Raw genomic sequence first — 27014 nt, 5'->3', positions numbered from 1 at the left:
TCTCTCAGGTGGTGGTTCGCCAACGCTTCTTGTTCACATTGAAACGTCATTAGATAGCATGAATAAATGATAATAAAAATAAAATTCCACAACAGACTGGACACTGAACTCTATGTTGACCCATCACCTGGAAAACTGGCAGCTACACTTTTATCAAAGATCAATAAAGTAGTTACATTTATGCTGCTATTGCGGATTTAAGCTTCTCCAACTTTTACTAAATAAATAAAAACATATTTTCATTCAGGTGGATTAAAACCTTCACTCCGTCTGTCATGGTAACTATCTCCCCCTCGAAGATCTCATTCTTTTATTTATACCGTCACAGTCAAGAGTTGGTTTGTTTACCAGCCTCAGATTTATTGACCAACTACCTCAGTCAGAGGTCACGATGGAGACAAGCAGTCAGCCAGGCGCTCGTGACCTCCGATGTCAAGTTGCTTTCAGCAGGGTGCAGCAGCAGCAGCATACTGAGAGCATTCTGCTGTTCACAGGTGGACCAGAAAAATCTATAAGTTCCTAATAAAAATGACAGAGCGAAGCCCTGAAACAGAGCTTGTACATAAATAAGTGGACAAATAATGAAAATATGATGAATGAAGTCCAACACGGCAACCAACAGCACAAACTGTGGACTGAAATATGAGTTGAACTAACACCTGTAAAAAAAAAGAAAAAAAAATGGAGACTTGAAATGTTAATCACTTCTATAGGTACGAAAACTCTTCGCAGCTGTCATTCAGAGCGGCAGCTGAAATGACCTCCTTCGTGATTTGACTAAGACTAAAAGGCATGAAAAACGTGTGAAAAATGTTTTACTGCCTGGCAAAACTAATCTGTGAGTGTGTGTGTCATCAAGTTATTTCACTCCTCTAAAAAAGTCCTGTTCGAGAAAAATATTTTTAGGTTGCCTCAATTGCATATTGACTTGATATGATTAAAGTGCACGAATATTTACACTGTTTAATAAAGAAAGACGAGCTAAAACAATGATTCAATTAATCAACTGTCAATCAACAGAAAAGTAATTACCAAATGCCAAATACCCACTGCTAAGAGGTGCCCCCACTTATATTTTGTATCTGGAGAATGTGAAGATGCTATAATTGATGTTTGACATTATATATTTAGGGATGAATCAAGAAAAATAGCTGAAGCAAAGAGAAAACATATATAGAAGAATAATCATCAGCATAAATAATAAAAACGCGTTGCATCCAGAATGAATCTAACCAGCGCACACGTGAACTGGTTCCAGTTTGTCGTAATGAACATGCAGGATGCTTTAATTACACACAAGGTTTAACTGTCATAGCTGTCGCCTCTTCGTATCTGCAGTCTTCAGTTTGGCATGAAATGTCAAACCGTATTGGAAGTGAACTGACAGCTCCTTCGGGACTTCATTTCCAACATCGAACGTGATCAGAGTAGAGCAGTTCACTCTCGTCTGTCACCGGTGATCGTGACAGTCCCCCTTTCTTGGCCTGTTATAGTTGAGAGAAGAGCTGAGCAGCATTGTCTACGTTCACAGATTCCTTCGGTGGCTCTCTGGCAGCCTAAAAAGACAAGAATGTATTATTATTATTATGTCGAGAGAGTTAAAACGTTGCATAATAGATCGTATTAAGTTCCACTTTTACCTGGGGTTGTTTCTTTGGCTCGGGGGCAACAGATTTGGAAACGCTCTTAATGTCCTTCTGGACCTCTGTGAAGATTTGATTGAGGTTTTCCACCTTCTCATTTTTCACGGCATTGATCTGTAAAGCCACAAATTAGGCTTGAGCAGGTGCAAAGAACAACACATGCAAGAGAGAGTAGAGCTCCAAATACGGAGGGGGACAAACAGAAACGGGAAGTAGATATTACGTGTTTGAGTGTCGTCGTGACAGGTTTCGCTTTGTTCTTGTGTTTCAAGTGCTTGTTTGCCACTTGAAAGACATTCTTCTGTTTCTTCCCTTTTTGTTTATTCTTCGCCATGTTACCTGGGGAGAGAACACCGATCAGCTTGGATACGTTCAAGGAAGAGTTTTAATTTCTGTACGAGCGCTGCAGCTCTGATGATGCCAACAATCGCACAGTCAGTCACTTCAGATACTGTATAAATAAGTAATTCAAGTGTTTCCTAATGTGGAATATATTGAGGCCAAATGCACCAATTTAATATTTTTACAATTTTGCTGCTGAGTTACACCATAAACAAAACAAACCCTCTCAGTCCTGAGGGTAAGAAACAAGGATGTTCTTCACATGTATCTTAGAAAACACACACACCCACACACACACACACACACACACACACACATCTCTTTAAAGGCCAAAGCTGCTGGCTCGCTGCAGATCATCCTGCCTCCTGCTCCTGTCTGCTAACAACAACACGGTGAAGCTGCAGTAGGAGTGAGAGAACCGAAACTGGAGTGGAAAAACACGGTTCAGTCCAGACAGCAAATCACACATAGTGGTTGAGGCTGCTAGAAGCTGATGGCAGACTTTATATATAAACACTGGATACACCAGTAATTTTGCAGCCTGGTGCTGGAGGTGCAGTCCACTGCTGGCTCTGTAATGGTGAAGCCTTTCCTTGGTGTATTTTCCATTTAACTGCTAATGAAATTATAGGCCGTGTTTTTACCTATTTAAATTAAGAAGATATCATTAGATTAATTCAGCCTCTTAAATCATATTTACTGTCAATGTGCATTATTTGCAACAAAGTGGGCTACAGATTTTGGGATATCACTGTGTCTCTTTGTTTTTGTAAGCCGTGTCACCGGAGAAGAGGACATCTAACAGACTTTGATCTGTTGCTGTCGCGCAAGTGTCATACTAGTTGTTTTAGGGGGGACCACCGTCTTGCATTGTGCATGCTGTTAAAGGACGGCACTAGCCACGGCCTTCTATCAACTTTGTTCTAAAATGATACAGAGGCAAATTAATCATATTAAATCTTTGACATCCTGCAGCAAAGTGTGAGAACAGCAACCACACAAAGCTCAGTTCATGCTCAGTTATTCTCCAGATATTGTTATATGCCGTAAAGTAGAGCAAATTATTATTTTACCCCTTTACTCAGGCTCATAACACATCAGGTAGAGTACAAGTTTCTACGCTGCACAACTAGAGAATAGGCAACACAAATGTAAACCTTCAGTGATTAATTGATTATTCGTTTAATCAACTGTTAACAAATTAGTTGCCAATTGTTCTGAAAATCAAGTAAAGTTTTTAGTCATTTTTAAGCAACATTGCAAAACATTTACTTCTCAGATATTAAGATTTTACTAACTGTAAAAATAATATCTTTTGGTTTTTAGACTGCTGGTCACACAAAAGGTGTCACCAGGGCTGAATTAATTAGTAATAAACGTTGTATATTAAACAATCAATCAATACAAATAGGAAACAATCAGCAGGTTCATCTATACTGAAAATATTCGTGCAGTCAGTTGCAATCTACACAAAATAATAAATCTGAAAGTTTATCAAAACCAGTATAAATAGAGAGAAACATTCACAAACGTGAAGAGACGATTTTCTGTGTTACTGTCCTAATATGAAGCGCCTTCATTTTCTGATGATGTTGTCTAAAATGACTTGGTGATAAACGTTTTATTAAACGAATTTAAAGCAGGTTGTGCCATGATTAGCATGTCAACTGTACAGAAACGACAAAACAAACCTTGTAGATGAAGTTTCTGTCCGTGTTGTTGTTCTCATGTGCCACAAACGTGCCCCTTCTCCTACGTCACTTGTGCGCGACAGCCGACGTCAAACATGTGGAGACATACGGGCCATTATTTTGAAAGAAATGGAGGAAATTGAATCGATTATCCTCGAAACCTGCATAACTCCCCAAGGACAAAGTGTAGGATTTGACTGTTTAGACTCTGTTCTCAACTAGATTCATAGATACGTTCTTTAAAAAGACCCTTATACATTTATATGCGCAAAACCATAATTAAACCTTTTGTTTTTGTATTCGTATTAATTGTAAAACGAAAGCAACACTTCCGGTTTGGATGTCTAACCTTAAATGTGCAAGCACAAGCGTTTAAATCTATTTCTTAGCTTATATTTTTAACTTATCTATGGGGATGAATGATACTTTGACACACAACACGTCCTCAATAACCTTTCTACTGTAGTGGAAGGTCTGTGTTTTAATTTGGATGTTATCACTGGGCGTTACCACATTACACACCCAGAATGTACTCATTTAGATAAATTGATTAAGATTAAAATAAATTTTTGTTTGGTTAATGTTTGCCTATCAAAGATATCGGACGGGGGCGCACTAATCGGTCATGATCTTGAAACATGCGTTTTATTCTTATTGGCCAACAGCAGGTGGCACCGTAGTACCACCACAAATGTGCGTATTACAGCCTCTTTATGAAACACTGAGCTAAACGGGCCTCTGGGATGCTGAACAACTTTTCAGGAGGTACTTGAGGTCTGGAGCTCTGACTGACTGATCCTTCAAGAACACGGGCTCTTTTTCGCTGCAAAACCACGTCATGCAAATGCAATGATTAGGAGTTTTTGACTTGGTCAGACACTGACTTGCTCTACTGTCAGTCCCTTATTTATATCACCTGCAGTCATCAGAGTTAGGAAAATCATGCACAAAGCAGTCCTGGTAGTCACGAACCAAACAGAACTTCCACATTTCCAAAGACGCGATGTTTTGTTTATATTGTGTATTAATGTTCCTGGAGTAGGATTACATTTGAATCTTATTTATGCTTTTTATCACTGTTATTGTTTTAACACCAATGAATTTGTCATAATCACACATTAAATCACAACAATTACAGTGACTGTGACTTCTGCTGTGCCACTTTCGGAGCAGCATCCTGCATATACGTTTTAACAATAATGCATTTAACCTCTAGGAAGCTGATTTCTCTCTATTTTTCAGTTTAATCATCACGTTTTCTGGCTCAACATCCATATGGTATACACTGACGCCAAACAGACATTGCTGCATTATTTATAGGCATTGAAATAATTTGTGATAAAAGAGCCCGGTGTCAGTAGTTCCATATATTCTCCATTTGCATTGACTTATCTCTAGGCTGCTTCATATTTTCATGATGTATGGGCCTTTAAATGCCTGTGTGTGTGTGTGTGTGTGTGTGTGTGTGTGTGTGTGTGTGTGTGTGTGTGTGTGTGTGTGTGTGTGCTTCGGACGGTGCCACAGCTGCAGCACACGTTCACCTTTGAAGGTGAGACTACAGGTTTCATGTCCCCATTAAATGAAATGACAATAAAATCAACAAAAACCGGTTGGTGGACAGATGGGGATGCGCTCAGCACGTCGATAGAGGAATATGCAGCTCAGCTCGTGTTAAGTCACGTCACTCAAGACTTCACCGAGAGAGAGAGAGAGAGAGAGAGAGAGAGAGAGAGAGAGAGAGAGAGTCATTGATCCACAGAGTTAGAGAATTGCGGCGCATCCAAACTCCTCCCGGTCATTGCGCGGACATCATGTGGCTCACACCAGCCTGACAGATATACTGCACGCTGGGGACCCTATATAAAGTCAGCAGCTGTCAGGTGGAGTACACTGGCTGCTTTGCTGGGGGAACAGGTCGCCACAGCTCTCAATACCAATAGATCCGAACTGTAACGATGTCTCACTCTTGGGGATACGGAGCGAACAACGGTAAGGCGCACTCTCCACGGACGCGCTGTGCAACGTAGGGGTGACATTTCATTACTGTAACCAGGCACACTGTACCAGCAGGCAGTGCGCTGAATGAATGGAAGCACAGTGCAGAGATTGGTTTTAATTCAGCGCCTCTGAGGCTTCTGCCTGCGTTTTAAGCACCTCGCCATCCTCCAATAGCCTCATTTATCCCCTGATTAAAGGCTGATGTTCTACTGATCGCACTGTTCTCATGCAATTGTTTCAGGACCCGACACATGGGCTCACGGCTTCCCTGTTGCCAATGGATCCCGCCAGTCTCCCATTGACATCGTACCAGGTAACGCGTCATACGACCCGCAGCTGAAGCCGCTCAATCTGAGGTACGACCCGTCCACCTGCCTCGAGATTCTCAACAACGGACATTCCTTCCAAGTGTCCTTCGGAGATGACACCGACAGCTCAAGTTAGTATGAAGCAACACGGCGCAACGTACAGTGCGTGGCTCCAGTATGTAGGAAAATGTGTATGTACCATTGCACTATCTGCAGGAACATTAATGGGCTCACTGTGCACTGACAGTGTGCATGATGAGGACTTACATAATGCATTAAAATGCGGCTTTCTGGTTTAATGCATGGCTCCTGTAAGTGCGGCTCACACCGTCTCCAGCCCGGAGAACAGGTTAATAATACGCTCAAATGAAGACGCATGACTCACGTCCTTGACGCCCAGGCGGTGACATTAGTGCTAAAACGGAGTTTTTGAATAAGAGAAACGTGCTAATATGAGAGGTTAATGACCAGGCTGCAGAGGTTTATTTAAAAACCAAGCACAAAGTTCGCTGACACTAATTGAATTGGTAACGTGACCTCCACCGGTAAATCTTTCCCACGCTGACTCTTTTCTGCAGGCAGTGAGGTCAAAAGCCAAAAAAAAAAAAAAAAAAAAAACGAAGGTTGCTTTGCAGATAAAAACCCAGACATGGTTAAATATTAATTAGATGAACACGCGTTGGAAAGAAAATTTGAAGTACTTTACTTCTCTCTAATGCAAAATGGAGATAAATTGATAACATTATACTGGAAAAGGAAATCACAAAGTGCATGAGCTACATAGGTCTTTTATCGTGCCTTTCTAATTAAAGCCCGTGTGTCACTGTCATACATCATGTCATACATCATGTGGAAATGATGAGTGTAACTTTTTTTTTTAAGTTTACTGCTCCTATCCTCTGTTATCATCCCAGGCCGGCTACTGAAGAACAAATATCCTGTTTCAAGAGGGTGGTGTGTTGTGTGTGTGTGTGTGTGTGTGTGTGTGTGTGTGTGTGTCAGAATTTAAAGGCATTGCACCAGAAATAGAACAATATAGGATTATCATCTACTGTTTCAAATAGTGCATATTGTGTAAATAGCTCCATTATGTTGTGTTGGAAGGTGGTTTGATGTTAACAATACCTGGACGTCTTTTCAGTCTCAGTGTGACCCTGAGTTTGACCAGGGCCCACACAACAGGAACTGAGTCTGCTTCCATGAAATGGGAAACGTGAAGTGTGCACATGATGAGTGTGCACTCACATGTTTTCTTATGTTGTAAACCTGTGCTTTACTGTATGTTCCTATAGTTGCTGCTCAGAAAGATATTGCCTCATTTCCTTCTTGTGTTCTCATCTCAAGTCGGATGCATCATTTATAACAGCGCTGCAGCCAAAGCAATAATCAAAGCCTCGCTGTGGCTGACTGCATTGCTTCCCACATTCAGTGTGGGCTGAACTGATGGGAGATGTGTGTTTGTTCTGCAGCTCTGACAGGCGGACCAATCTCAGGGACCTACAGGCTCAAGCAGTTTCATTTCCACTGGGGAGCATGTGACGACAGAGGCTCTGAGCATACTGTGAACGGGACCAAGTATCCTGCTGAGGTTAGGATCAGCTGAGCTACTACAATGATCACAGCACTCAGACAGCTACAGTTTATGACAGAATGAGGCTCATACACGACATCAAAGAGAAAGAGAGGCAGAGTTTTTGCTGGGTTAATGGAGACAATAATACAGTATATATAATAAACTACAATTAATTAATGACATGCAGTGTTTCTCCATATGTACCAATAAATAGACACCCTATTATACACAAAATATTTCCACAGCTCTGATAATGGATGAGGATTATTTTTGAATTTGTTTTGTATTTATCTATTTGATTTCCAGCTCCATCTGGTGCACTGGAACACCAAATATGCAAGCTTTGGGGACGCTGTTAAACAACCTGATGGACTCGCTGTAGTTGGAGTTTTCCTGAAGGTGAGAACCACCCATTCAAACGTATCGTTCACTTCTACATTGGTCGCCATGGGTAATGCTGTGTTCTGATGGTCATATAATCAGCCTTCAACATTATACTCATTGTTGTTTTTCAGATTGGTAGTGAAAATCCCAATCTCCAGAAGCTTATCGATGCCTTTAAAGCCATCAGGACAGCGGTAAGTTTCTATTTTACCAAAACGTATTTTCATCCATTTGATTTATAAGATACCTGGCTGACCTGTTCTTTACTTTCTATATCATCTTCAGAACAAGCAGACCACTTTTGCAGACTTCAACCCTGCTACCTTGCTCCCTGGTTGCCTAGACTATTGGACATATCCTGGTTCACTGACCACTCCCCCCCTGTTTGAAAGCGTGACTTGGATTGTCTGCAAGGAGCCAATCAGCGTCAGCTCTGCACAGGTATGATTCATCACTGAGCCCATTCAGCAGCAGCACAAAATGTGCCTAAAGCCTAGAACAGCCCTCTCAGCAAATCCCATCTTTATTCTATAATCTAAATCATAGGGATTTATTATTCAGATTAGCTGCACAAACTCGAACAAGAAGAAAAATGTTTTGTAATGGGAAAGTAGGCAATACAGTAACCTGTTCCCCTTTCAAAATGAATTAAAATATACTTGGTCAATAAAAGGAAGAGGGTGAACACAAGTTCACACGTTGGTGATGGTGTCTTACCCTTACCCTTACCACAGCGAGTATATGGAAAGTCAACAGGAAATGCCTGTACCGATAATGTGTCTTATTCTGTAGATAAACTTTCAGTGTGGTGATTTCATCATACTTGCATCTGCAAAGTATATAGTTATATCTAAGTATACCGAATCCTACTGCTGAATTGAATATTTGACTTTAAACCTCCATTTAATCTAAATGTACGGCCTCTCTAATTAGATATGTCTTTGTGGTTGGAGTCTTTAGTCCAGGTGGAAATAAACACTGCCTGGTCAAATGTGTATTTCATGGAGACAAGTAGGCGTCTGAAGGGTAAACATGTGAGATGTGAATATAACCTTTAGACTTAGTATCATCTATGGCTGGTCAAGCAGATAATGACAAAGTCATTCATGAACAGTAATGCATGTGAATGATTACTTATCGTCTAATCATAAGAGGAAACCAACGCCAGCCAAATTGTTTTCCTCATTCACTGTGTACAATACATTGATGTGGCTTCAGTTGGGTGATTACATAGAGTAATTCATTAGCTAGAGTTCCCTAGAGTCCCTACATCATCTGACGCCATCCTGTAGACATTTATTTGAGCCCTGCCTGACTCAGCATGCTATATCTTGTTTGTTTTATTGTACCAAGTGTGGATTTTCCTCACAGTGACTACACCCATCCTGGATATACCGGGACGGGTGTCCGAGGATATACCGGGGTGATATCCTGCTCAAATGCATAAAAAAAAATATTTAGTTAGTACACAGACTTGAGTGTGGCATCTCCTCTAAATCTTACATAGAAAGAAAATATTTTATAGAATGTAAAACCAACCCTTTATGCATCAACAGGACCACGCCTAAGCTTAATTCCACTGTACAAGGCTCTAAATTCACGTCAGTGACTCAGTGGCAAGACTAGTGATGTGCTATGTGAGTGGCAGTCACAGGAGGTCAGCAGTAATGACTAACCCCAGCGCCGTCTTCTCCCTTTCCACAGATGGCTAAATTCCGCACCCTGCTCTTCTCCGCTGAGGGTGAATGTGAATGCTGCATGGCTGACAACTACCGTCCTCCCCAGCCGCTCAAGAGCCGTTCTGTCCGTGCCTCCTTCAAATAATACATTTACGTTTAGTCATTTGGCAGACGCTTTTATCCAAAGCGACTTGCAAGTGAGGTAATACTCCCTCGCCCCTCTGTCCCCTTTTCTGTCTCGTTGCCCCCTCCTTTTAGTCAGACACCCCTTTTTTTGCAGTTAGGCCCGAAGCGAAGCACACATATCTCCCTCTATCCGATTTTAAAATGAACTCAGTTTGATGGGCCCATTGCTTTTGAATGCTGGGCGTCCTAGCTGCAAGATGAAGCACTTTCAGAATTTGTTTCTATGTGTGTAATAAGCCAGTAAATATTCTCCGTCATAACTTATTTTATAGAGCAAACACTTCACGGGGGCTGTGGCATAGTTGCATCTGGTGCCAAAGTTTTTAGGAACATTGTCCACTGTGCTGTGTTGTTTTACCCAACATGCAGCACGAGGATGAAAAATGAGGATGAATTACAGTCAAAATGGTGCTCTTAAGTCTGCAGGAAGCAGAAAGCACAAGCTAGCTGCAAGAGGCAGGGGGAGGATGAAGCTATATCACCATCTGTGAGTAGGGTAAGGTGCAGATAAACGACACACATATGCACACGCACACACACACACACATATATACACAGGACACGTATACTCCCACTGTTAGTCTCTCTGTAATCTCTGCCCGACTGACGGCCTCTGCAGCACAGCAGCTTAATGAAACGCTCCAGCCGCCTCCATCACAACAAATTGAGTCAGAAAATCCCCCTCTGGCACACACACAGACACGTAGACACACACACACACACACACACACAGACATAAGATCGCATGCGCAGTCTCATGCAAACATGATGCCTATAGGCACTGACCTGCTTATTGATTTGAACTCACTGTACTGTACATCCAAAAAGGGCATCAGGAAAAAAAAAGCCGCTGCCAGTGCTAACAACGAAACATCAGGACAACAGATTATATCTGTTTTTACAGCCTAATCTCCAAATCTTCCACGTGTTTGTCATCCTGTCTTGTGTTATTATTATTTTTATTATTATTATTGTGGGTTTTTCAGCCTGACAGCTTATGCAAAACAAGTCTTAAGTAATTCCTAAATATGTTTTGTAACCAAAAGCTCTTCTGCATTTCTGATGCTCTGATAATATAGCAATATAGAGGAATAGCCCTCCTTGTCAAACTGAGATGTGTTGTGTAAAAGAACCCCGCCATGGTTTGCATTGAAACCCTCAGTGTGTCAAGTGCTAATGCTCAATACGCACAGTCGCCTTGTGGGCGATGCCATAGTGACTAATGCACAAAGCCAAGAAGAAAAGAACCTGCCAACAGATAAGATTATAATGTCAACCTGGTGTCAGGCCGAGTATAGGAAACTAATTAACAAAAAGCCATGTGAGCTTCTGTTCAGCTTTGGGACCTCAGGTTTTGTAAGTAACGTGAAAGACAAAAGCGATGTATTTCCAGAGAGATTGTAATTAGCATAAAAATGAAAAACGCCTTATGACAGTAACTTTTAGGGCCTTCCCAGGAATATATTTTACGGTTGTACTTTGAAATTATATGTTTTACTAGTGAAATAAAGATATTTTATGACTAACAAGTCGGGTGTTTTCTGTCTTTTGTCTGTTGTTTTTTTCGTACAGTTCAGCTACATTTCTATATCAGTGAATACAAAATCAAGTGTTATGGGCATTCTGAATTCGTTAATTGTTTTAGGTTCTTCTGATTTAAACGTCTTCTTTGGCGTGCACGAAGTCAGCTGTTCTTGGAAATTCATTGCATGCAATGCATTTTGATCCGTCAACACCTGCAAAGTAAGCAGGATTAACCTTACACAATTGTAAATGAAGTGTGGCTCAAACACTAATCTGCAACACAAATGCTTTATGTATCATGTTTCTAAATAGTCTGGTGCTGCTCTGTCATGTATTCTTCTAGTTTAAAGGTTTTTAATTGTCATTTTCATTGGCATGAAGTCCACAAATCATATGCACTATTATAAACTACAAAAAATTATTTTAACAAGCAAGTCATGAAAAATTGCAGCTTGTTGAACACAGATTGGTGAAGTTAGCTTATCTGTAGAAAGGCATCTTTGACCTAATTCAAAAACAGATGGTGTACATGTTTTGGTGTGTGCACTTAAAAAAAGCCCATGATGCTGTTATTACATAGAAATTAGATTTTATCAAACTTCCAGTGCACCAGTGCAAACCACCCGCGATTGTGCAAGATACAAGAAGCAAAACTATGCTGTGGGAAAGTCCTCCAATTCCAACTACTGCCCAAGTGCCACTGCAAATACGTGTATCTATTCTAGAAACAGTAGCTCCAGTAGCTGGGATTTTTAAGTACTTGTGAAAATGCTGTGCCAAGACAACAGGAACTCTCAGCAGTGGGAAAGGCTAAACGTCTTCTAATGTAATCCTATAGATATAATCAAGCTTATGTAATGTAAAATAATCACTCATCTTATAACTGCAGTCTGGGTTTGGTGTGGAAATCCTGCAAAGATCAACTATTTATATCTTCTTTGTTATGTATTTATTTCTTTTTTAAAGTGTTATAATTCATTAACACAAATTAATTGCGTCAACACCATTCAGATGGTGGGTGATGGGTAATGATCATGTGCAGGCAAGAAAATGCCTGCTGATAAGACTTCAGTGTACTGGAGATTTTAATCAGCAGTGGCATTTCACCCTCTGTAATGTGAGCAACACGTCACTTCTCACCTTTCTTATAAACAGGAAGATGAGGGCGATTTTAATCAAAACAACCTTTTCACCCCCTCTGTTCAATGGTAGGCAAACCAATTTTCGAGCTGGGCTTGATGTGGTCTGTGGAGGAAGGCGTGTGTCTCTTATGGACACAAAAAAGTTGGCTCCGTCACAGAGACCTGAGCTTATCCTCTGTAAATCCTCTGTCCCCGGTGTGCCCTCAGTCACTGCAATGTAGCATGTGAACTGCAAAACATCAATAAGAACAAGAGCTGCTCACTGTTGTAATGCCTGTCTGACTAACCCAGTGAGAATCAATGAATTTTAAAAACAAACCTGAATGAGATGAGTTAAAGTACACTGGGAAATGTTCCACCTGCTATTTTGGTGGCAGCAGGTGATAAATGGTCCCAGCATGTGATGCATGAATTCACCATTTATCTTGAGTGGGAGCTAAAGCAGTTGCAAAACCAGACACTCTTCCTTCTTGTTGTGTCACATTTGTGAAGCATGAGAACCACCTCAATGTAAATGTCAACATTTCTTTCTCTTGGGAGTTCTTTGTGACAAACAAACTCCACCCGATACTGTTGCCACGCCTGTCCAAATGTATAGAAGTAAGAGTTTTGGCTTTATTTATCCAATATCCATAAATAATGGGTCTTTGATTTCTAGAGAGTGACCATCAGTTTTGCTTGCTGTCCTGGCAGATTTGATCAGCAATAGCAAACTAAGTCCCCGACTGACGTGATGTTAAAGAATGTTGTTGGCCACATACATGATGTTATACTAACAGACTGACACTCCAGACACGTCACAGAAAAAAAAAACCTCCATCATTTGACAATGAATAGGTGCTGACACCTATTATCTAACCTCACGAAGAGGCCTGGTGAACCTGAGGAAGGAAGGACCGAGGAATAAGCACGTACAGGGCCTCTGTGGTACATTGGAGGGAGTTTTTCTAAATTCAGTAAAAATCAGGATGGGGCTGCTGCAGTTCACCAGTCTCTGATATAGCGACACCCAATAGGGAGACACGTCACAGTGGAGATGGGATATGGCCGTGCTGAAGTAATAGTAAACCATTGTTTTGCATTAAATTGTATTGCACCCACACACCAGATACGTGTGGGAATTAAAGCAGATTTATTGCTGGGTCATGTAAATACCTGCCATTGATTACCTTTATCTTTGCTGCCATTTCAGCGCAGCTGCCTGTCCCTACAGCCCTCTTCTGTCACGCATGTTGCCTTTGTGTTGCATCTTTTCATCTCGCTTGGTGTTGAGACAGCTGTGTTGGAGGAAAGATCCCGCTGGGTGCCGTCATGCAACACAGATGTGGCCACGCTCATTTACATGTTTTGTCTCCCCCAACACGTCTTCACGAACTGAAGAGAGCGTGGCACGTCACTCTGCAGCACGGCTTTGCCAAGGTCAGAAACTTCAATGTCGTAACAGATTTCTATTAGTTACACTGGACTGACTGAGCCCCACATCTGATAAAAAAAGGGCACAATTTCAAATGGATTTTATTGAACTAGGCTAGGCTGAATAAATAAGGGCTAAATCTTTATGGTCAGAACATAACAGAGGTTTGACACTCACTACGGTCAGCATGTCACACATTGTTCCCCCCCAGGCTTCTGTCCAGTGCAGCTTATTGCATAATCAAATGTGACAGTTGGGTGACATATATTAAGGAGACAGGAACTATGCACTCTTCCATAGTCTGTGGGAGGACAGGGTGAGAGAGTCAGAGGACAAAGCCAGCTAAGTGCACCCCACTGCAGTATGCAGTCGATACATCTGACGTTGCACTTCTCTGTGATAAACAGCCATAGTGAGATCTAACCTCTAGCCAAGGACAGCGATGCATCAAGCTACTATATTACAGCGACACCGCGTTACTTAATCTCTTCTAGAGAAGGATTTCATCATTTTCTACATGTATTTTTGTAAGAGTCAAATAAACATCTTAAGTAGAAAGAACAAAACAAAAAAGCAATTAGCTTAGAAAAATTTAAATTAAATTTGCCCTGGCTTCATTGAATTGCAGATGATTCTCGGTTTTCTGAGAACTTCAAGAACTTTAAGGAAAACAGCAACTCTCCTTGTTCTCAACCACTGTTTTCATGTTGGAGAATATGTTTTCCTCTATATGAGTACTGATTGGGAATTGAGAATGTGTCAGGACATTAAAGGCAACATGAGATGAAGTGTGGTCATTAGTCTTCAAAAGTCCAGTCAGTATCATCACACAATAGGTATTGATTCAGCATTATTTCTATGTTTTTATTAAAGGTAAATTCAACACTCTGTTGTTCGGGATGCTAACCCTGGCCCTACTTTCTCTACTTGCAATTGCAGTGATTCACAGCAGCAAGTAAAATGAATTTATACTCAGATTCTCTATAAACCGGGGTCAGATCTTCATGTACGTCACAAGTATACTGTATAAGTCAATGAGGTGCAATAACTACTAACTACCAAACACCCACACACAAACAATTATTATCTTTCATGACTGTATTGAACACACCCATTAAACTGTACTGGTTGTAAAAGTAGGCGAAACTTAATGATAACTAGTCGAACCTGCTTCTCAAACAAGAGCTTTTTGTAGCTGTGGAGACACTTGCACAGCGTGTTGCACCGTGGAACTGTGCCAATTCACTTGTCTAGTACATTCACATTTGTCTCGTGCTTTAAAGGTCACTCAAAGAAAAGAGGAGTTAACAGGACAAAGAAATAGAAATACTAATGTGTAGAAATCAGATTTCTTTTTCATAACGTAAAGCTAAGTTCACACATAAAATAAAAAAGGAAAGTAGAAAAGTGGTTTTAAGGATTAGGAAATAATCAGAAGATCTATGGGAGCCTGGCAGTAAACATGTGGGTATGTGGGTATTGTCAAGAGTTTTTAAAAACAAATAAAAGAATCTTAAAAGTCAATCTGAATTCTGACACATAACCGCCAGTTCACATAATGTGGGTGAACTGATTTTTTTCCTTTTCCTCGTACATACTACAAGATGTAGCACGTCTATCTGCTGCTTTTCGGTACTTCTTTACAGATGTGTTCCAGGTTTGCCGTGTTGCCAGGATGTCTGTTGTGCAAAGCTCTTTTAAAACCGTTCCAAAGCGTCTGACGGGTGAACAGAGATGCTGTTGGGTCGAGGTCTGGGCTCTAGGTCAAGACGGATTTGAAGTTGTTTGAAGTCGTAGATTTATTTTCACCCAGATTCTACCGAGCTTCGTCTGGCAAGCAGCCAACATGACACGCTCCTATAAAACAAACCATACGAACCTGGGAATTCATTTTCCCCTCTGCACTGGGACTGTGGAGGAATAGTCACCCCAAAACATGATGACACTCCTGAAGATAAAACAGCCCTGTGAGATGTGGAAGTAAACAGTTCATACCTACAGTCAGTAAGAGAGTACAGTTCTGATTCAGTTTGCTTTATAAATCACTCAGACCCATATTGATCCTGGCAGACACACATAGACTAAAAGCATGAATTGGTCTTTAGCTGGGCACCCACCTCCAGGGAGAGCAGCCACACAACTGAATCTTCTCCGTTTATTGATAGCTCTGCTAACAGTGGACTGATGACTCGCTAACTTCTTTACGATGGGGTACTTTATAACCCTTTTCAGCTTTACCCAGGGCAATTATTCTTGATGGTGAATCTTCTGAGACCTCTCTGCAAGGCACGATTCACATCACAAGATGCTTGTAGTGCATTGCAAATGCAACATTTTAGTTCTTAAATCTATTATGCAGCTCTACTCCACAACTTATTAACCATTCACAACCATCTTGCACCATGTACAGTAATGGTTTGAATTAGACAAATGGTTTTTACAATGTATAAGAAAAACACAATCATCTGTGTGTAACTAGTTTCAAGGAAACGTTTGTTTCTTAATGTAGACTATTGGGGATCACTTCCTTTTTCTTGTCATACTACTCTGTGGCATGTACCACAGTATGTTTCTCTTTATGTTTCATTATATAGTCCAGTGCTGCTAGGACACCAGCTGAGGCTTGAGTGATCCTGACTTGGTTACCTGGGTGAGAGTGTCTGATGCTGAAAGACTGTGAAATACCCGATGGCTCCAAGTTGCTTTACTAATGCAGAGTTCCAGTGCAAAGAAATTACACAATAAGTTGTCTGTGGGCTCCAGAATGACACATAGAACCATTTACTGATGTGACGCCCTTCTTGTCAGGACACCTTGTCTCTGCCTTCTCAAATCATTACAAATCATAGCTAAAAATAAATCTGATTCATTATGTGAGAGTGTGGGGAATGATCTGTTCACAATTTATTCTCTCTGCTGATGCTGTTGTTCTTCTTGGTAGTTCAGATCACTCCACTTATCGTGTGTATGTACATGTGTACAGATTATCGCAGTCATTTGGTTAGCGTGATGTTATTTTGTTGTATACACATGGTGATGATGAGGTAAGGGTGAACTAGTTTGTAACAGGCTGATGGAGTGTGGTGTGGTAAAGGACTTGGGGCGGAGACTCAACTGTCCTGATTTATGTTGATCGATCCACAACCTGATTTACAGTAATTTTTTAAAGAAATGTGTGTTGCAGGAAACACAATTTCAACTGCAGTTTTGTTTCTTAATCTGAACGCAGCAGGAATACTGCCATCAGATACTTGTGTGGTTCCATGTTGTTTCCTGCTTTTGGCTGTTGTTACCTTTGAAAATATTGGTGTAATGATAAAGTAGAAAAGCACTATGAATGACATATTCATTTCATATCTGCTCTGAAGCAAAACTCCTCATGCCCACATGCGCAGAATCTAGAAGTCATCAGTTCAAAGATAGTAGTCAGGAAGCGCCCCGCTTCGCACTTCATGTAAACATTTCAACAGCAAATTCTCTCAGTAATTTCCTGCCTTCAATCTTCTTTGGCATGTCTTCCTTGCTGTTGTTGTAAACATCCAGTTCTCCAGACATATCTGCGTTGCTGTGGCAAAAGTGGAAATAAAAGGATCGACACACACTTCCCTGTAACCTGGAAATATGATGCGTGAGACTGATCTAATTTAACCAAATGTATTCTTAACTCTCTATTCAGTGAATTATAACAGAAATCATGTGTTAGAGAATAATATATGAAACAAATATAGCTTATAGCGCATTTGCTTTGAAAAGTATATATTTAACAAAAAAATATTGCATAAATAAATTTTATTACTGTGGTTCCATCCAAGATACGTTTGGACAAGCAGACATTTCTGCCAAACATCAACAACAGTGTTTTCACATGTAAATCCATGGGGATGATACTGGTGGCCAGAAAACATGCCCTGTGTCAATAAACAAAGCAAAAATAAATAAGAATGAGTCCACTCTATTTAGTTTCTCATGAGGAAAAGCAGATTAATAGAAATATTTATTTTAGTCTTGTCCATTAACAGAGATCCAGATTTAGCCCTGTATTTATCATTGTCATCTCTCATTGTGGCCTCTTCTCATCTCATGTACTGGTGCCAAATAGGTCCAGTTTGTTGTTAAATATAGAACCTGACTTGATTCCTACCAACAAAAAAGTGATGTGAAGTGACGAAAAAAAAACAGACAGTGGGCATAAAAAAAGCCACTAAAGTGTGTTCTCCTGCTCTGCCGCAGCACTATGACTGTGCAGTACGTACAACACTTCTACTTACTGTAGCTCTAACTTTAACGAGATCATGGGATTATCCCTGTGAACTCCAGGGTTGTGCTACTGCTGAACTAAACTACTGCATCTCCAGCGATTAACCCGTGGGTCATTACAGACTCCAATGACATATGGACCATGCACTAACACACTATGCTCAGCATCTGTTTATACTCTATTAATTACTCATTGGTTAGGCTACTGATAACATCTGCACGTTTTGAAAGTGAGCCTACTGTCTGTGTGTCACAATGTAAAGCTATAATCATCAAGATGCTTATTCATCTTGATCACACCACAAGGCAAAGTGACGATGGTGTTTATTTCCACTCCATTTCATGAGCCTGTTGTAACACAGCAGCATTGCTTGTTGCTCCATTCTCATCCAGCTTTGGCTCAGAAATGGCCACTACCCTTTGTAGAACATGCAAACACTGCTTCTGTTTTTGCTTTGCGTGATATCTACAGCTATGGTGGCTATTACTAGTCATGGTAACCAGCATTTTTCTTTTGTATTTATTTCAAACATTAGTCTGAAATCAAGCACATTAGCAAGCAAGTCAGCTTTGTAAGTCACTGTACATCCAAACTGTCAGTCTGCAATATAAAATGTCTTTGAAAAACCTCTGATAGGTACTGACCTACATGTATACTAGGGTAGACCGCACGAGACTTCGATTGATCAGCTCATTAAAAAAGGTGCCGTGGTGTCAGTGCTGTTAATGTTGCCTGTTATACTTTCTGAAAAAGAGAACTGTGAAGTGAAATGTAAAAGCTGGGTGACGTGCTTGGAGTTTCCTGTAAGAAAAGAAGAAGAAATTCCAATAAACCTGTGCTGGATGACAGTGCACTATTACGATTCATCTCTTTAGAGGTGCTGTCTCTGGGCTGATTATGCGTTCCACTGAACACAATGAGCGAGTCAGGTCGTCTGCACAGCACCAGCAACTCACACTAGTCTATTGAGAGTGGAGGTAATCTCAGGGGGGAGTAGCATTAACTTTCATGCACTTTTAACGCTCTTTCAGTGAATCTTCTTGCTGGCAGGTGAAATGTTAACTATTTCTACTGGAAAAGACACATGGCCTATAGTCCAGCAAAGAACATAACATGAGGGAAACCGGCCTTGTCTGGCATTAATGCTGATCTCACTGGATGTCACTAACTCCTCCCTCGCTCAGTCGGTATATACAATATTTCTGCCATTTAGACATTAATGCATTTATTTTCACACACTTCATTTGGATTATATCCAAGTGGATGCATCTTCATAAAAGATACCAGTTTTTCCATGGCAATGTAATGTCACAACACTGAGAAATTCCAAGGAACAGGATTGTCTAGTTTATTGTGGACAATCCCTTTTGTGTTATCATAGTGGTTACTCACTTTGTGCAATGATAAGTTCATAATAATTGTCCATGCACGTAAGTCAGAGAAAGGCGTTATTTACGAGGTGTCTCACTTTCAGAGGATGCCTCACTTGCCTTACGTACTACATGGGAATAACCTTATGTAGGTCACCTTCACTGGACTTCTCCCTTCTGCTGCTGCTGCTCCACAAACAGTGTGATAGGAAGAATGAATCTATTCAATTAGGCTATGAGGCTCCTGTACCAGTCAGAGACATTTCTTTTGTCCATTAGATTGTTCATATCTTGGCTCCTGACTCACACGAGAGGCCAAACATCTTGAGGTGGAGAGATGTTTCACCTGAGTAGATAAGGACAGTCTGTTATTCAATGTCTCATTCCTCCATTTCTCTCAGTCCCTCAACCTAAAAGAATTCATTCATCATGTCGCTGCTTCTTCATGTATCTACCCTTTCATTGCTTGTGACCAAAGTCAAATTAAACTAGACTTGGGCCGGATTCCTGTTCATGCTCCCGTGCTCTCACGGTGGTATGCTGGCTAGCCTTACCAATGGGAGTAGAGTTTCCCGTAGAGCTGCAGGAGGTCATGTCTCTCACATTACCACCTGTTAGCTGGTACTTGGGAAGGTACAGTGAAATGCAGCCATTGGGTTATGCTTTTAGCAGCATTTAGCTATTCGTACCTTCACCACGAGAGATTTTATTCCATAAAACAAATCTCTAATTGATGTTTTAATGATGTTTGATTGTATTTTATTAACAGGTTGGACCGTGATTAAAGGTGTGTATGTGTTTGTTTTGGGTTATATATTAAAGATCTAATGTTTGATTTACCTCTCTTGAATTGAACTCGCTATCAGTTGATTACTGCAATCTGTACTGTACTTTTTAGTCATCAATCTTTCTTGTTTATTACTTGATATGAAGATAACGTGATTGTTAAGTGCAATATTTACATACTGACACCTATAAAGGAAAAACACAGCTAGCATACTGAATGAAAATGTACACCCATCCAGATGAGCCCAAAGAGGCATAAATCAGATTTCCCTAAAGAAATGGTAGACATTATTTTGAGAGGCTGCTCTAAGAATGCTAAATATCTGGATGGTTATGCAACACATTACACAAGATGCAGAGAGATGATTTACAATTAACATAGGAGCCATATTTGCTCAGACTGTTGCTGCTGCAAGTACATCTGCCTTCACACACTGATACATTTCTGTAATAGCCTTAAGTGTTTTTTTTTTTTTTGGTTTTGTTTTTTTTTTTGTGGAGGAACACTGCACATTGTTTTCGATTTGGAAATAAACAATAATAAAGACAACAAGTCAAAGGTTATGTGAAGAAAGAGATCAAACATTGATAGTCCGACATGCCCTGCATAGCTTCAGAACACAGGGAGACGTGGAGAAGTGCTCTGGGACGAGGGGATGATGAAGTGATAAAGGGCAACAGATGTGGCCTTCATCCATTCACACGCAAGGCACGTGTTCTGTAACTGTAGCTGACATGTTCAAAGCCTCGATGCAAATACTTACCCAAATTCATTATTATTAATGACAGGCCTGCGCTGTGCGTCTAACACCAAAAAGAGCTACTGGTTTTACTCCCATGACAACTATTAGAAATGTTGGGGTTCAGAGGGAATTTAATTACGAACTGTAGCAGTGATTAAACATTGTATAAGCAGCATCTTTCCAACCCTATCTCATAAAACTAAAGTTCACAATTTGCTTTGCTAAATAAACGTTGGTGCAAACACACTGGAGCTAATATCTGTATGATGGTCAGTGTCAGAACATGCAGAGTCATGAACTGGGTGAGCATTCATATGGATGCCTAACGCTAATGTTAAATTATGTTTTGACGCTTCACTTGACTTCACAGTGCTCTAAGTTATGCCATCACAAACGCGTTGGGGCCCATGATAGGAGGCTCCATTCTCTATGTGGTGCCTGCGTACCTTTCACCTGACATAACAGGTTTTAAGTTGCTTTGGTTTCTACCCTCACTGGAGTTATACTGATGAACTATACTCAACAGCTTGCAGCCCGTCTTTAGACATTGTATCAGACCAGGTTAACATACAGTGACTGACCCAACTGGCTTCATCAGAGAGCCATGTCCACTCAGGCATCCACTATTCCAGTCCTCTTTTCTCAACAACAGACATTGAAATTTTAGTCTTGCCAACAACATGTGGCAGAAAAAATGTGTGTGAGAGCTGGCAAGTCTGCGGGACAATCAGGTGGGTGATATTCTACTGAGATGGTCCCATGACACAGAGAAGGCTCATCAGTGTGTCCTAGCATCCCAGAACCATTTACTTGTGCATAAAGCACAGCTTCCAGTCAGTCAGCCAATGGTTATAACTAAGATTATATGCATTTAACAACACATACTTTATATTATCCAGTAAAGAGTTTAGTGTGTGGTATAACTTATTGTTAATGTCAGTGAAAATGAACTAACACTTATGTAAATGCTTCATTAATCTTTTTATATCTGGAGATATCTGGAGAGATGTGAAAAAGGGGTCAAGCACATAGCTGACAGATGTTTTGGCACACAAAGTGGGGGCAAATGTATCATTGCTCTGTGATAACATATGTACTCAAGTGTGCAATAAATTAAAGAGAAATGTTTAAGATAAGCAAAAAGTGGCTAATGTCCCAAATGTAAATATACCTCTTTGACATTTTTTTTACAATTTTTGATTATTTTACCTCTAATAACTTGTGTGATCTTTCAACTATTTCGCCCCTGGGCCGTATGAACACAAATTAAATTCATCTCAGCACAAGGTCACATCCAGCAAACAGACAAGACACACAAGCCCTTAAGCTGCTCGTGCGAGCTAAAGTAAAGAGACCTTGTGGTTGGTTTGTGAGCTTCTGTTTTCAAGGTCAAAAAGGAACTTTCATTTTTTTAAGTAAGAAATCTATCTCACTTCTTGATCACGTGTCAAATGCTATTTTGCAATCTCATTTAAATGTGTCCCGTATCGCTGTTGTCTTTATCAATCTTAAAATAACAGCATTTACTTTTTGCTTAAACCTTCTATTTTCTATACCTTATATTTATCATGCTTCAAACAGTAGCATGTGCTCACGATGGAAGAGACGCTGCAGAATGCCGGTGCAGTCTAGCAAAAAGTTAACGCAAGTGAAGTGTCATCTGGTACTCCCTCGCCTGCAGGCCCAGTGGCTGTGCAACAGAATACGAAATGACAGTTTTGTTGTTATTCTGACAAATTGTACATTGCGAGGGAGACCTCGGGGGTCGCCTGTAAATCTGTGTGATGTTGTTGTAAGCATGTTTGTGTGTGTGTGTGTGTGTGTGTGTGTGTGTGTGTGTGTGTGTGTGTGTGTGTGTGTGTGTGTGTGTGTGTGTGTGTGTGTGTGTGAGAGAGAGAGAGACAAAAGTGTTCACTGTCAACTGTTTCACCAGATGGACGTAACCTCTCTGTTTCTCATAGGCAGGTTTTTTGTTAAATTTATTCTCTGGGATGTTACACACTGCTCTGTGCACACTGTTTTGCAGTAGCTCATACATGAAAGTAATGACATTTCTCTATTTGTTCAATTGTTTGATTCTCAAGGACACTCAGAAGTGTCCTTGAGCAAGATTGACCAGGATTTGACCACTAGCGGTGCTAAGGAGCAGCTTTGGAGCAATTCCTAGCCAACAATGCGGCTACAGAATCCCACTGATACAAAGGCATGATCACATATGTGGAGCATTCAAGCCGTAAAGCACATGGATGAAGATACACAGGAAATGTTTAATAATCAAACTGAGGTTGATATATTAAAGGTGGCTGATGTTTGGCTGTTAGGCAGTTTTCTTCAGCTGAGTCACTTTGATAATATCATTATTTCATGTCATGTGATGATGACAAAACATTTCTCAAAGACTCAAAGAGGGTGGCACTCAACATCCGGGCAAAAGGTGCTGAATAAGAGGGATAGCTGCAATACTGTAATAGCAGGTGTCAACTATTTAGCCTATCCAAATAGTCCAAACACAGCTTTGCTAAGGTTAATTTACATTTCCAAAGGTTAAGTCTGCATCTCTGACAGATTTCAAAACATATGCCTTGTTAGATGAAGTTTAGTGAAGATTGTGCGATTAAGAGAGTTACATGAATCCAACTGTGAACACTCTAATGAACAAATGTCCACACAGAAAAATCCAACGTGCTTAGGACGAGCCTACAACAGTGTTCTCGCACGATGCCCAGTGTTTGACACATTTCAATGAGCCAGGCTGGATGTTACTAATCCGCTTATGTGCCATGAAAAACTCATTTGGATACAGAGCAATAAAGGATGCTAGAAAATGAGATCAGAGAAATTGAGTAAAAGCAGAACTGTGTGTTCTCCTCTGCTGCTTTGGTGGGTTGTTCTGATCTATTTGCAGATAATGATGATGCAGTTAATTATCATGCCGAATTCGCAGAGGCATCACAAAAGCTGGTTGGGTGTTGATTTCCATTACTTTGAAAAAGCTGTTCCAAAGTCTGCTGCATAAGCCTGTTGACCTGAATTCATAGTCTGGATGCTTGTTTTCTAGGTTTTGTGCCACAAAAACACACACAATGCAGAGAAAAGCTCAAACATAACTAAGATCAGTGCTCGATTTTAGATTCACTCAGGTCGAGCCATTAATGGAGAACAGGCTTCTTCTGCATGACATTTCTCCGACCTATACTTAATCTCACAAGAAGCCTTATCTGCAAAGCTCAAAAAGCACATGCTGACCATGTCTCAGTGTTGGCAAAGCAAACATAAATGCCTCCATCCTTTGAAGCACAGTACAAACAGACTAATAGGCCAGCTGATTGTCATCGTACTTCCTCCCCGAAGAGCTGTGGGGCGAGCACGAGAGAGCTGTCAACAAGCCTCTTTAGAATCCATTCAGACCGAGTTTCAAAGTGAGTCAAATGGCGCACACCTTCCCATTCTTTAGAATGGAGAAGTGTGTTTTCGCAGCATGGGTTTCTGCAACGCAACTTGACAAAGATTACAAAGTTCTGCCTTGGCCAATCATGTACATGCAAGCACGCATTCCTGCTGGATTATTTTTGCTACGTGCACCCGGTATTGCTGCTGTTTTCCCACGAGGTCGTGACAACCAGAGAAAAGAAAATTTAGGATAACTGTCCAGAGTCAACGCTTTCTGTGAGTAATGTAAACCGCCATGCTATGTTTCGGGCATCTAATAGAATTTAAACATGAATCCAATCCTCCCAACTGGACGAGCCTAGATCAGGTCTCATTGTTGCACGAATACACGACAGAACACACCCCCACCAACGCAGTCTGCTGCATTTTTTCAAGCAGGGCAAACCTACAGTCTAAAATATGTGTAAATACGGCCTCACCCAAGGTCGACTGTTTGCAGCTGCAATGGGAATATGACTCACCCGCTGACTGTATGTAACCTAAGTAAATGCAGACTACGTATGATGCTTAACAAATGAACAAATCAACATGTTAAATTAATTACTGGTTGTACTGTTTTATCTTGTGTTGATGGATTGTGTGTCTAACCAGCACAAGGAAAGTGTTAATGATCATTGTATCCTTGTGTAAATCTGAGGTTGTTTTATCTTTGACCTGGCATCAGGGACAGAGCACTAAAGTCGAAGCCAGGTTACTTTAATATGTTTTTTATTTGTATGAATACCTGTTGGTAACTCCCTCACTTTTATGGGAGGGGTTACATAAATTGTTCTTTTTAAAAGTAAGTGTCCTGCTAACTTGTTTTATTAAAGGTTTGAATGAGATAAGTTACGTTTCCAGCAGCATCTCAAAAAATGTACAAACATAGTAAACATTCAGTAAATAAGGGATAACTTGTTCTTATGCAACAAACTGTTTGCTTCAGAGGTTAATATTTTGAGTCACAACAAAACCCTGTTTACAGGTTTACAGGGATTACAGCAGCCTACTTCCTTGTCCTTCTTAAACCACCAGCATTTCCTTTAAGGTGATTAGGAATTAACAAAGCTTTGCATTTATAAATTATTATTAAAGCTGTTTGTATTGTGTTAATTTACTAGTGGTTTGCACCTGAGGCTTATTTATGCTTCTATCATGGTAACCTAATCCAGCACACAACACTCTTTCACTGCTGAACATCTCTTTGAGGAACAATAAAAGCCATTGTAAAAGTTCACTGAGCTGCTCTTACTCTCAGTTTTGTGTTAAGGTCATTCCTAAGATCCTTAGCAAGTAGATTGTGTTATCTTAATATAGCACACAACAGCATTAATCCAAAGCCTCACTGCAAACACAGTCACTGGCTCTCAGGCTGCAGACTGCTCACTGACCATTAAACCTGAAGCAGGTTTAATGAGATTTCAGTTTTTGCCTCAGACTGTAAACATGACTCTGCAGGTCAAACAGTTCACTGGCTTGTACTATGCATACATTTGTATTTTTAAAGTTCTCTGTGGTAGATCCCATTGCATAGTGAGGCAGAATTGAATTGGTGGCATATTTGAAGGGGAACTGTCTGATTGCAGATAGTAAGGCATTGTGGGCTCCAGAGGGACCTCAGTGAAAAACATTAATGCCAACTCAGTCTGAAGACTCCAAGTTTGAAAGAGAAATAAACTAGTACTGCGGAGAGACACAAGTGAAGTCAAGGAAGCTCCTCTATTGCATGCATGGGGAAATTCAGGACGCGCTGATGACAGTGTAGCTGCCATGCAAGGCAGCGAGGCAATTATCCATTAGTGGATGACCCACTGTGTCTCCTGGGACACAGTTTCCACTATAGAAGGGCTCTATATCTGTGGTTCTGCTGCATTACTCAGTGGAGTACCCTTATATGTCACATCCTTTTGTTGATGTAATGAAAGTACCTTCACTTGCGCTGCAAATTTAATGATCACCGTGTTTATACAGGATTTAATTCAGTCTCCCTGTGTAATAGTCTGAACACCGTAAGACGCCTTAATGCTTCCAGCTGTGCAAAGAAGATTGGCGTGATGCAGGGTTAAGCAGAGGCTACAATCAGTCATGACCTTCCGCATCAACAACAGTTGCATGAGTTTAAAGAGTATTACGTATAATCACTCCTGCTATTAACAAAACACCTGCACTTTATCCACAATTCATCTATTAGTAATACACAGCTGCTACTACTACTACTACTACTACTACTACAGTAACCACATGAGTTGCTCGTAGTGGTCATTAGCAAGTACAGTCCCAAGCCCTGTAGCCCTCTGGAGATAAGATATGGTGCAGTGTTATCGATCTGTGTCAGAATTGAGGTCATTGCAGCTGTAAAGGGTTCAGTATACAGCAGTGAAAAGGAAACTAGAGTATGAGAAGACAAACAGAATAAAAGAGACAATAAAAGGAGAAAGAAAAATGCTAAAAATAGAAGCTAGTGATTGGGGATGGTGAAAACAAGAGACTGAGGCGTGGGAATTGTAGCTGGCTATGTATGGATTTTTTTTTTTTTTTCATTAT

The 27014-nt window shown here is 40.6% G+C and overlaps 2 protein-coding genes across 2 annotated transcripts; one reads left to right on the top strand and one right to left on the bottom strand.

The window, feature by feature from the left end:
* Positions 1 to 937: 937 nt before the first annotated feature.
* On the bottom strand, positions 938 to 3753 carry rbis (ribosomal biogenesis factor). The gene is made up of 4 exons (XM_026362096.1): positions 3677 to 3753; positions 1867 to 1982; positions 1641 to 1757; positions 938 to 1556 (listed from the first exon to the last, which is right to left on the bottom strand). Exons 2-4 carry the CDS (start codon positions 1975 to 1977, stop codon positions 1488 to 1490), a joined length of 297 nt encoding a protein of 98 aa, XP_026217881.1. The 5' UTR covers positions 1978 to 1982; positions 3677 to 3753; the 3' UTR covers positions 938 to 1487.
* Positions 3754 to 5472: 1719 nt separating this feature from the next.
* On the top strand, positions 5473 to 11333 carry LOC113163459 (carbonic anhydrase 1-like). The gene is made up of 7 exons (XM_026362095.1): positions 5473 to 5665; positions 5916 to 6113; positions 7452 to 7570; positions 7862 to 7954; positions 8071 to 8133; positions 8225 to 8380; positions 9644 to 11333. The coding sequence occupies exons 1-7, from the start codon at positions 5632 to 5634 to the stop codon at positions 9761 to 9763; spliced, it is 783 nt and encodes a 260-aa protein (XP_026217880.1). The 5' UTR covers positions 5473 to 5631; the 3' UTR covers positions 9764 to 11333.
* Positions 11334 to 27014: the final 15681 nt, after the last annotated feature.

Source organism: Anabas testudineus, chromosome 2, assembly GCF_900324465.2.
Source record: "Anabas testudineus chromosome 2, fAnaTes1.2, whole genome shotgun sequence".
Taxonomy (NCBI): domain Eukaryota; kingdom Metazoa; phylum Chordata; class Actinopteri; order Anabantiformes; family Anabantidae; genus Anabas; species Anabas testudineus.
This window is presented reverse-complemented; position numbering and strand designations above follow the sequence as displayed.

Excerpts from the sequence above, each read along its gene's own strand:
- rbis (XM_026362096.1), bottom strand. The coding sequence starts at position 1,977 with ATGGCGAAGAATAAACAAAAAGGGAAGAAACAGAAGAATGTCTTTCAA. Across the intron at positions 1,758-1,866 it reads TCACGACGACACTCAAACAC|ATCAATGCCGTGAAAAATGA; the intron begins GTAATATCTACT and ends GTGGCTTTACAG. Across the intron at positions 1,557-1,640 it reads AGCCAAAGAAACAACCCCAG|GCTGCCAGAGAGCCACCGAA; the intron begins GTAAAAGTGGAA and ends TTGTCTTTTTAG.
- LOC113163459 (XM_026362095.1), top strand. The coding sequence starts at position 5,632 with ATGTCTCACTCTTGGGGATACGGAGCGAACAACG. Across the intron at positions 7,571-7,861 it reads GGACCAAGTATCCTGCTGAG|CTCCATCTGGTGCACTGGAA; the intron begins GTTAGGATCAGC and ends TTTGATTTCCAG. Across the intron at positions 8,381-9,643 it reads TCAGCGTCAGCTCTGCACAG|ATGGCTAAATTCCGCACCCT; the intron begins GTATGATTCATC and ends CCCTTTCCACAG.